Genomic DNA, 10864 nt, shown 5'->3' on the forward strand with positions numbered 1-10864 from the left:
TTTCCTTCTGAAAATAAATTTTTGCGTTGATACACTGATGCCTTCCACACGGCACGCTGTGATGCATGAGTATACAAAAACAGACTTTAATTAAAATCTTTAATTACCAAAATAAAAAGTTTAACATTCCCAAATACAAAGACAAAATCTTGCACACAGTTACTCTCCCTCTAAAGGAAAAGTGCATCCTGCTCTGCTACTTTTTCTGATTGTAGAGTATGTGTTCCACTGTAATAGCAGCAATGTTGACTGGGTACAGTAGAGAGCTGGATTCTTCTAAATGAGCAGGCTAGTGGGCAATAAAACCAGCAAATTGAGTTTTAGAATTGGGGTAAATAGAGGATACAACATAACCAGTGTCATACAGGTTTGTGTCATGCTCTGGTTCAGAGACCGATGGTTCAAGCAAAACTATGCAGATTATACAAATTTAAAACCACTTGACAAGAAACACAACTCTGTAATAATAAACTAACCCAATCCCAGGGACATTTCAGTCTGATATTACATCATTTAAATCAAATGGAAAAAAATATAGATATATACATCTCATATGGATCAATATATCCAAAGGTACATTAACAAGTCATTTTTTCCATATACTTTCTATACCACAGGTGTCAGTAAACTCATCGCTATGTCTTCGAATAGTTAGTTCAATATATTACTTCTACGTGATAGAAAAATCAACTAAAATGCTTTAAGACACTTCATCCCACTCCCCACATTAAACAACAACCAACAAAAACATTCAGAGTTTCACATCCACAGTTCAGATGGTAAAACGGAAGATGGCTGGATGAGTTAGCACCGGTGTGTGTCTTCTGTCTCCACTAAAGTGCAGAGAGCGGACAGAGGTGACAACTGTGATTAGCTATTGCTGTAATGAGACTGTATGATCGTTTCAATGTGTAATGCATTGTAATGAGTTCATTTTAAACAAAACGGGTGAAGAAAAAGAAATAAATATTTCAACTTCATCATAAATCAGTCATCAGTATCCTTGAATCACAACAGCAGAGCACCTGCTCATCTGAGGGCAGAGTGACACTGAAATAAAACACAAGCTCAGTGATTTCTGTTTAGCTTTTGCCACTAGCCTTAAAGTTAGTGCCCATCAGGCCTCCATCAGTCAAGCTGAGGTTTCGACAGGAATTCGATAACTAGTACACATGCGAAATCAGAAACTTTCTGGTTTGAATACGATTGTGAGCAGTGGTGCATTAACACACAGTGAGCAAAGTACTTTCTGTTAAAACTTCTCAACTATTAACAGCCACACACTGGCCTACACAGTTGAGGGAAGAAGAAAATGGGGGAGAAGTGGAAGGGCATGGCCCATTATTTGGCACCTAACTCTCCTGTGCTCAGGTCCAGTATGTGTCCGTCCTCAGTGTTACTAAGATATGTATTCACTTGCAGCAGTTGTACAGAGAGGTGTTCTGCAGACTACTCAGCTCACAGGCAGATCCGAGGGTGATGTGTTGTGTTTTTATAAGACTACATGTGGCTGAATGCCACACATTCTTTGTGCTGAAAAACTGTAAATAAAGCAAATGAACACAAATTCAACATATGTTTACTTGAGGAATGGCTCACAGGAGGGTATGATCCTACACTCTGCCCGCTGGTTAAACCGAAGAGTCAAAATCTTAAAAAAAAAAAAACCAAACATTTCTTTCGTTGAATGTGCAAATGTGATTACAAACATGAAACATCCACAAAATAAGTTTTTTGGTGATTGAAAAGTTATGAGCTGCATGAGTTAAGGTACAGTTTCAATCTGAGCTGCTGCTATGAAGCAGGTGCTGTGGTGTTGCAGTGGTGCATTAGGACTTGAAGACGTGCACGGCCCTCACAACATACTGCCTGCAGATGGGACACTCGTTCATCCTCTTGCCACACTTGGTGCAGGTGACCATGTGGCCACACTCCAGCAGAACACAGTCAATCGTAGCATCCATGCAGATCCTGCAGAGGTTGTCGTCGTGGATCGTCAGCGGGCCCTTCTCACCGTCTGCAGGAGAAAGACAGAGACAGAACGGTGAGTGGCAACGTTAAACAAACAACGGGGTGGAGTGTCAACAAAATACTCGGCCTAATAACACACTTCGTCTTAACCAGTGTGCTTTATCTTGGTCAGGTCATGCACTCAACCTCTTGTAAAATTTCAAAGTCTGTTGTAGGCATGTGCCACGATGTTTCTGTGGCAACCAGTCTTGATCACTGCTGGCGTGCTGTAAAAGCAAATGTACACAGCTAACATTCTGCAGTTCCCAGTATAACTAACTTCACATGATGAACACATGGTTAGATGACCTTGGGTGATTGATGGATCATGCATGTAAAGCGAACTTTGACATTTGTCTTCAGTAAAACAGGACATGAAGGGATTATATGAACAAAGGCTGAAGAATGAGAACAGGTACACAACAAAGACAAATGTGGCGCAGATGTGATTCCATTCATACAATGGAGAGGTGTGTTACAGATGGTATGTGTGACCATGGCAACAGCGATGAGGTATCCATAAGCCTTACCTCCAATGGCACCGTTGCAGATAGGAGGGGGGAAGGCCACCACTTTAATGTGGGAGGAGGAAGGCAAGCAAGAGAAATTTCATCACCACTCTGAGTGACAGAACTCATTGAGTGAGTCTGTCTACATGTGATCGGTGCAGACTCTTTAAATAATTTATTATTACCAACAGGGAGTGATATCAGAGGAAAGAGGTTTGGTTTGTATGACAAAAAACAGGATGCGGTATCCTGTACTGACACATAAGAGTTCAAGCAGAAGGGTGAGGCTTACCTGTGGTTACAGTACTGCTCACATTTTCCACTGCAAGAAAGAAATTACACTCCATCAGTGAGTGCACAGTAGGTACAGGGAAGTATTAACAATATGTAATTACTCATTTTAACTATAATAACATCTAGATTTTACGTTTTTCATAGTTATTTACTAATACACAAGAAGTCTACCGACATTTCTATACACAGTGTATGACACGCACATGATTTCCTGTTTTCTTCTGTCTCTCTGTACAGTCTGCTGACTCGCTCCACCAGCTCCCACTTCTCACAGCACCCTGAATAGTTGACAAAGTTCCTGGCCAGGATCTCCTTCAGCTGCCTGACGGACAGACCCTCAATGTCCCTCAGGCTGGAGATGTCTGAGAGAGATGCTCTGGCCCGACGTCGTGTCTGAGGACTCACCTAAAGAGCCAGATAACCCACGAAATTATACTTCTGTTAGAGAAAACGGTTATTAACCCCTGTCCATCAAAGATGGTTACATTTATTCCTGCATTTTTTGTGCAATAAGCACTTTTCGCTATAATTTATAAATGTGAAATATAACAAGTCCTGCAAACTGTAAGACACTGCAGTTTTTGCAGCAGGAGAAAATGCAGCTCCAGATCCAGCCAAGTAGTGCTACACATTAGCATCTCATTGCTTTGCTTGCACTGCATCAGCATTCAGCAACAGAGGTGACTTCATATAAAAATGATTTCAAAATTATTTGGGAAATCTGATCACCTCTGGAGTGTGTTCACTGGGATCCAAGTTGAGAAGGGACATCGACGTGGCATCACCTATATCCTGCAACAAAAGCAGCAACAAACATTAGTGTGCTCTACACGCAAGGAACAGACCATCTGATTGAGAATTAAGATTAGGGCTCCCTTCAGAGAGCTTATTGATATCTTAGGAACAACAATGTCTCGTACTTAGAGAGCACTAAGCTTTTCTATGAATGGAAGGGACAAGTATTTATAGTGGTTGTTGGCTGTTTTGAGCATGGCTCACTTTCCTCACCAGCTGCAGCACTTCTTACACTCTATACTACTTTTAGGCTCTCTTCTGTCTAGAATCCCAGTCACTTTCTATTTGGCTGGTTTTAGAATGTGGCAAAACCAAAGTAAAAAGATGAACAGTAAAGGTCAGGCCAACACTTTTTTTGCATATTTATCTACATGTCAATATTTCACCAGATCCCATTTGTAGCAGCTCAGCCCATAATCCCTTAACTGACTGCACTAAAAAAATGCACCAAGATCTGAACAACAACCCAAAGAGCTGTAGAAAAACAAAGCTTTAAAAGCAAATAAGAGAGGCCATTACATCCTATAAAACTGACAGACTCCCAGTTATATTTCTATGTGTTTCCCCATATTTACAAATATGTGCCTGCATTGTGCTACATATTTCAAAGTCTGCCTTACCTGGTTGGTATCAGAGCTATCACTCCTGCTGAGCGGCTCCTCCTGAGAGATGGCAAAAGTAGAGAGCTCAGAGGCAGAGTGTGTGGTAGAGGGGGTCGGGGTATACAGGGAACGTGAGTGGAGGCTGTCAGGGTCCTCCTCTTCCTCAATGCCTTGGTGACAGAGCACCAAGTCCACCAGGTCTTCCTTTTCCCTGCAGGTATCAGTAGGGATGTTACGGAGAAGCAAGTACTGGCGGAGGTCCTTCACTCGCAAACGCATGAGCCGAGACCGTTGAAAGGCTGTGGCTTTCAGCAAATGACATGTTGCACAGATGCGCAGATTCTCCTGAAGCACGGAGCACAGTGAGCAGAAGCTCTTTTTGCAGTCGCAGCAAATGTACTATAGAAGAACAAGAATGAAATAACAAGAAGATGGAAATGAGGCAATCAGGGATCTATGAATGCCTGCCATGTGGTATGACCAAAAATCTCTCATATCAGAATGATGATTCATATTTGAACTGTTAGGCATTTATGTTTTTTAACAGAAACCTGTGATGTTCCAGAATTAAAGTGGAGAGACAGTTTTTCATAAGTCACTGGAAAGCATATATTCATGCAAACAGACGTTGCCTGCATTTTTTAATCACTCACATCTGCTCTGCCTCCACAGGCAGCGACACAGCAGGCAGCTCATTTCTATTAAGTGACAAACATCAAACAGTAATAAATGCAAGACATGGGAATAAACTAGCACGAAGAGCGAGTGAATCACAAGGTTCCAACAGAATGAGATTCCGTGCGCTGGTCATGAACATCAGGGATGATATTGCAGAACCAGTATGTTGCCCATCTGTCTCTGCAATCGGCTGAAATGGCACAGTATTAAACAAACCCCAGTGTTGCCTTTGGGGATACATTTTTTTCTCTCTCTCTCAACAGCTAAATACTGTTTCAGAATTTTTTAAAATGTGGCTAATTAGACTCTCCTTGGAACAATCACTTTAGATGACTTGAGCATACTGGAAAAAAAGCAAAACAAAATGCTTCAAAATACATACCCTGGTTCATTTCACTCTTAAATTAGTCAATAAGCCAAACAGCATTGAAGTAAAAAGATGATTAACTTCATCTATTTATGCACAAATGAATATATGATGATATGATATGATATGATACAAAGATGCCCTCAATCTATATGCCAAAAACTAAATTACTCACAATTTTTTCACAGCCAATTATGGCGAGCAATTAGCACTACTATCTAAAATGAGCATCTTATATCCCCTTCCCTCTCTAAAGATAACGTCTTAACTTCTCATTAAGTCAACAGACACGACAACATGTACTGGCATCATAAGAACCAGAAACCTACCTTCCTCCTGAAGACTGAGAAGGCCTGACCACAGGCCTTGCATACAAGACTGGGACTCCCTGAGCTGGTGGGCGGGTATGTGGAGTATCCCGCACTGGGGGCAAATCTGAAGGGCCCAGCACCGGCCCCAAACCCTGGCTGCTGGCCTCTGACGGCCCCAGTACCCATGACTTCATTCAGCAGACCACAACATGAAGCCCACATGGACGAGGCCCCTGCCTGACGGACACAACACACATACAGTACAGTCCAGTGACGCTGATGCTGAGGACACTGTCGGGACTTTTCAACAGCAACATTTAAACTGCCAGCTGCTGCAGGAATAAATGGAGCCCAGCATTCAGACAATCTGAGTGGTGTTAGCTGTTGATGTGATGGCCAAACAGTAGAGCACCAACCAAGAGGTGCCTCAACACGAACACATAACGAAACTAGCTGCACATACGAGTATCTGGACAGCCAGTTGACGACGTGAGGCAGCTGATAATCCACACAATTTCCGAAAAGAAAACACATTTGGTTAAGCACGTCGGTGTTTGGTGCCAGTCCGCCGTCACAGCTGCCGCAGTGACATTCAGCTGACAGGCTGCAAACACGGCGGCGGCTGCTGCTTTAGCTTACCGTTAGCTGGCAGAGGCAACCTGAGCAGAGACAGAATTGGGGGTGAAAATCACCTTCATTGCAGCTCCGGCGTGTCTACAGTGAACGAAAAAACTGTCGGTGTGACCATTGCAAGATGGACCGTCACTTTTTTCGCTGATCTGCCTTGAATGCGCCTCTGTGTGACGAGAGAGCCGACGTTGGCCGGAGCAGACTCTGCCGCTGTTGCTGCCGAGGAGGAGGCTTCTTCTTCGGTTTATTCGGCGGTTGGCATCGATATTAGGCGCATTACTGCCCCCACCTGATCAGGAGGGGGAACCAGACAGTTGATGTACAATCAACAGTGTATATAGATACAATAAAAAAAACAAAACAAACTAATCAGTACATAAAAACACCAAAACAAACAAACAAACAAACAAAAAAACTATTATCTACCCTCCATACCCTTGCTGACGCTTCTTCTTCTGTGGTGTCGCGGTGCAGGGACGCTGCCCACAAAGGCGCAGTTATTAATCGTCCGCACCGGGCAGTCCTCCATATCGGCTGGAGGGACAATTTACACCACATTCAATTGAAGGACCCCCCCCCCCTTATAAAATAAATAAATAAATAGTAAAATCTTAATAACTCTTCTTGTTTCTACATTGTTGGTGCTGATTTGCTCATGATTTCTTCCATTTGGCGAATGGAGTGTTAAGCCTAACAAGCGTTTTGAGCCATATGCCATCCACGATCAGCCATATTAGTTACAGGAGTAATCACTATCAACATTCACAGCTTTTCACACAGTTTTTCGGTCATAACCCAGGTCGTATCCCACCAGCCATCGAAAAACATTTAAAAGCTTCTCAAACTTTGCAGCGACCTCTTTTCTCATGAACATTCAGCCCCTGTGTCATTCTCACTTTAAACCAAACTCCCTGGAAACAAAAACCTTCTGTTTTAACGACATATATATATGTGTGTGTGCGTTTGCAAAAATAATCAATATTTACCACTAAGAATGTCAAAAACATTGGTTTTGTTTGGTTTAAGTTTGACAAACAAACATAAATTTTGATTTTACTATAATGCAACTCCAAATGTATAAATAATTTTTCTAAAAGAAGAAAATGTTTTTACATTTTACAGTCATGTGTCTGTTTATTTTATTCCTGGTTTGTTGTCCGTGACTGTACAAGTCTTCTTTGTGTACATAAAAAAAAAATATTGGAAAAAACACAACTATCGTTACTTCCGGTTCGATTCTCCCTCTCGGTGAGCTGCCAACAATAAACGTCTCCACGTGATGACGTAGACTGACGCATGTTTTTGAGTTTTTCAGCGGGTGAAGGACCCGGAAGACACTGACAGATGTCCGATGTTGATGATGGAAACCGACGCCGGTGTCAGCTCCATGATCATGTATGAGGATGAGTCGGTGGATGTCCGCTACCTAAACGGAACCCAGCTGCAGCTGTCGCCGTGCGGGGGTGAGTTCCTGCTGGTGAAGGCCGCAGACTCCTCCGGGCACCCTCTGCAGCCCAGGGACCGGGTCCGACAGAGGACCAGGTTCACCATCAGCACGTACAAGGTTCGGAGTTTTGGCATGGTAGGCTTCTACGACACAGCTACTGCACTGGCCAATTCCCATAAAGGAATTTTGCGTGTTGTTGTTATTTTTGTAGGCGATGATAGAAGCTGCTTTGGCATTTCGGAATAAACATGCAAGTCGACCTTACCTGCCAGAGGAACTCATCCCTCCTGAGCACAGAAAGGTACCAAGAACTGCCTCTTTGATCACTGTCGGTGCCTCAAATCACAAAGATGCTAGTAATCTTCTTTTGCAGCCCTTTTTCACCATTAACTTGGACGTGCAGTGGCCTGACTGGTCCTCCTGTGAAGCTGAGCAGGGGCCTGGAGGCGAGACCATCATTAGGTCTGAGGAGGGGCGAGCTGCGCTGATACTCTCACCCTCAGGTGAAGAATTCTCAGTTGAGTTCACATGTAGCCTGAGTCAGAGTGCACAGAGTTTCAACAGAGATCCTGATGGCAGGGACAGTCCTCAGCAGGACGACAAGCTGATCTGCCAGACCACCAATAAGGAGACCAGAGAGGTTCATCAGGTAAGAGGAATAAGGAACCAGCCAGTTAGCTCAAGCTTGTCTCAGGCAGAGGTAATGATTCTCTCTGTTCCTCTCATCTTTGATTAACTATTTAATTTCTGGTTTCCACCTGTCCCAGCCAGGTGGGATTTACCAATCCACCACAGTGGTCCAGCATCACTCCTGCTTTAGGCACGCACCCATCTGGAGCTACCCCCTCTCCTTGGCTTGCCATCACCGGATGGCTCGTTTATCTACGCCCAATGTTGTCAGAGCAGAAGGAATGGGAGATTCTGCCCAGGCAGATCAGAAAATGAATATGTCTGATGCAGTAAGTGAAGAGAGAAGGTCTCACCTCCCTCAGGCGCTGCCTCTCACCTGTCCATCGCTTCACAGGCACAGGTTTGTTGATTAGTAAGAAGCACAGTGAACTATTTGTAGATTCTCTCCAACTGATTAACACTTGTATTAAAGGTGGAAGTTTAAAGACCCCCTGGCCAAAAACGAACAGTCCGATCAAGACTTTCCATTGGAGCTGGTGAAAGTGATGTGGTGTCAAGGAGTCACTTACAGGTAGAATTACATCTTTGCACGGACTCGAAATGAACCTCTCCTTTATAATTAATTATGTGACAACTGTTTACTCTAATATGCTGGTCAATGAACCTTTTAGCTTTGGCAGTTGGATGAGTTTATTATCATAGAGCCATTTGGTTTTACTTAAATGTAATTTGTGTTTTGAAAGCAAAACCGAGATCCTTTTGATGAGCACATTTTCACACCTAGAATTTTTTTATATTCAGAGAACCTTTGCAGTGATGAATGATTATATATACAGCTACACTGTGACTCTGTTTACCTGTAAGTTGTTCCATTATCTTCTCTTGTAGGATACTGAGCGGAGCTGTCTCAGTTGTAGAGGTTTCTCCAGGAGATGGATCAGTGATCCGTTCTAACGGTGTCCTTAACACTTATTTTACCCATCACCAACCTGATCGCCAGTCAGGCCAGGTAGGTTCAAGCCCTTTCTCTCATAGCTGTCAGACAGTCTCATGCATGGAAGAACAGCATGGAACTATTTTTTGGAGACAAGCCGATCAAGTCTCAGACATCTTGCATGATGAGAAATGAATGTACTGTGTGTATGTCACAGGTTAAGGAGTTGTCATACCATTTGAATAACCTTCCACCGGACATATGCAGACAGGACTACTCTATATGCTCTATTGTGAGTCGTGCAAGCAGGTAAGTGTCACCTTTTACTACATTCACAGATGACATTCAAGGCTTTGTTTTGTTGATGTTGCCACGTTGCACTTTGACAGGATCCTCACTTGCTACAACCAGACCAAGCAGTCGCTGAAGATCCCTGTCACGCTCAGCTGTTTGCAAGAGGCCAAAGAAGTATTTCCAACTGATGTCGCTACAACTGCTGATATCTGCAGTATTTACACAGTATTCATTCTTCCAAAGTTATAAAGGTGAGGTATTATTTCATTTGCAGGGCCAACATGTGTCTCATCCAGTGTCTCAGGAATATCTGTCTGGTTCTGCACCTGTCGCGCATCACATGAGGGTAGAAAGTCGGTGAGATTTATTTTTCTGGTCATTCCCTTATTATTATATTGTTGAAAACTGTACACTGTGTTAACATCTCGCATGTAATGTCCATGTGATCTTCTATTGATTTCAGGTCAGAGCTAGTTGCTGCAGAACTAGAGAAGATAAAACGGTTCAACTGTATCCTTTAGATCAGCGGTCCCCAAACTTTTTTGTGCCACAGACTGGTTTAATGTCAGACAATATTTCCTCAGACCGGCCTTTAAGGAGTGGCAGATAAATACAACAAAATAAAAAGATATGACTGACATAAAAACTGTGCTATTTTCTAAATATAATAATAAACGTGAATCCACTATGTACTTGTATGCAACTTTATTAGCAGCATCCTCGTAACATCATGCACACAACATAACGTAAGTAACATCCTCTCTGCCCCCTAACACTATTTGGTCGCTATGGTAACATTTAAACATGTCCTCAAAATAAGATACACCACAAAAACAAATATAAAGTGTATAAGTTATTTATTCTTTCTGTGCAGCCCGGTAATAAATGACTCACGGACCAGTACCAGTTCACCGCCCGGGGGTTGGGGACTGCTGCTTTAGATGACAGCACAGAGAGCTGGGGGAGGGTTGGCAGTATCTTGCATCTTCATTTTTATTTTGAGGATGTCTTTACATGATCTTTAACATCCTGTGTGCAGTTCTTCTGGAGAACAGCCAGCTCCAGAAATGTGAGAAAGGCTTGGCCGATCTGCAAGATAGTTCTGCTAAAGAGGAGACTCATCGACCAGTGAATGAGATCTCCATCACTGAAGCTCTTCAGAGGACATCCAGGGCCATACAGGACATTGATGCTCTCGTGTCTGCAAACACACTGACTTGAATGAGAATGAGAGCAAAGCCTTTTTTTGTAGTTTCTCAAATAAAAGCATGTTTATCTAAATGCCGTTATCAAGTTCTTTATTTCTAAAGTGAATTTAATCTGTAGTATTTAACAAATGTACAGAATGTACGAAGAGGCCAGG

General features: G+C 42.8%; 2 protein-coding genes across 4 annotated transcripts; one reads left to right on the forward strand and one right to left on the reverse strand.

Moving 5' to 3' along the window:
- Nucleotides 1-82: 82 nt before the first annotated feature.
- rnf34a (ring finger protein 34a) lies at nucleotides 83-6409 on the reverse strand. 2 transcript variants are annotated; one of them, XM_029511642.1, is made up of 8 exons: nucleotides 6259-6409; nucleotides 5585-5803; nucleotides 4229-4609; nucleotides 3543-3605; nucleotides 3017-3218; nucleotides 2812-2841; nucleotides 2541-2582; nucleotides 83-2017 (listed from the first exon to the last, which is right to left on the reverse strand). In XM_029511642.1, the coding sequence occupies exons 1-8, from the start codon at nucleotides 6262-6264 to the stop codon at nucleotides 1830-1832; spliced, it is 1131 nt and encodes a 376-aa protein (XP_029367502.1). In that variant the 5' UTR covers nucleotides 6265-6409; the 3' UTR covers nucleotides 83-1829. The 2 variants fall into 2 exon arrangements, with proteins under 2 accessions (XP_029367502.1, XP_029367501.1); XM_029511641.1 differs by lacking the exon at nucleotides 2541-2582 and having other exon boundaries at nucleotides 5585-6409.
- Nucleotides 6410-7514: 1105 nt separating this feature from the next.
- Nucleotides 7515-10763, forward strand: c9h5orf34 (chromosome 9 C5orf34 homolog). Of its 2 annotated transcripts, XM_029511325.1 has the most exons (10): nucleotides 7515-7760; nucleotides 7855-8292; nucleotides 8411-8673; nucleotides 8746-8844; nucleotides 9162-9282; nucleotides 9425-9516; nucleotides 9597-9675; nucleotides 9776-9858; nucleotides 9965-10011; nucleotides 10541-10763. In XM_029511325.1, the coding sequence occupies exons 1-10, from the start codon at nucleotides 7548-7550 to the stop codon at nucleotides 10720-10722; spliced, it is 1617 nt and encodes a 538-aa protein (XP_029367185.1). In that variant the 5' UTR covers nucleotides 7515-7547; the 3' UTR covers nucleotides 10723-10763. The 2 variants fall into 2 exon arrangements, with proteins under 2 accessions (XP_029367185.1, XP_029367186.1); XM_029511326.1 differs by lacking the exons at nucleotides 9776-9858; nucleotides 9965-10011 and having other exon boundaries at nucleotides 9597-9752; nucleotides 10541-10676.
- The last annotated feature ends 101 nt before the right edge of the window (nucleotides 10764-10864 follow it).

The sequence above is a fragment of the Echeneis naucrates genome, chromosome 9 (genome assembly GCF_900963305.1).
Source record: "Echeneis naucrates chromosome 9, fEcheNa1.1, whole genome shotgun sequence".
Lineage (NCBI taxonomy): Eukaryota > Metazoa > Chordata > Actinopteri > Carangiformes > Echeneidae > Echeneis > Echeneis naucrates.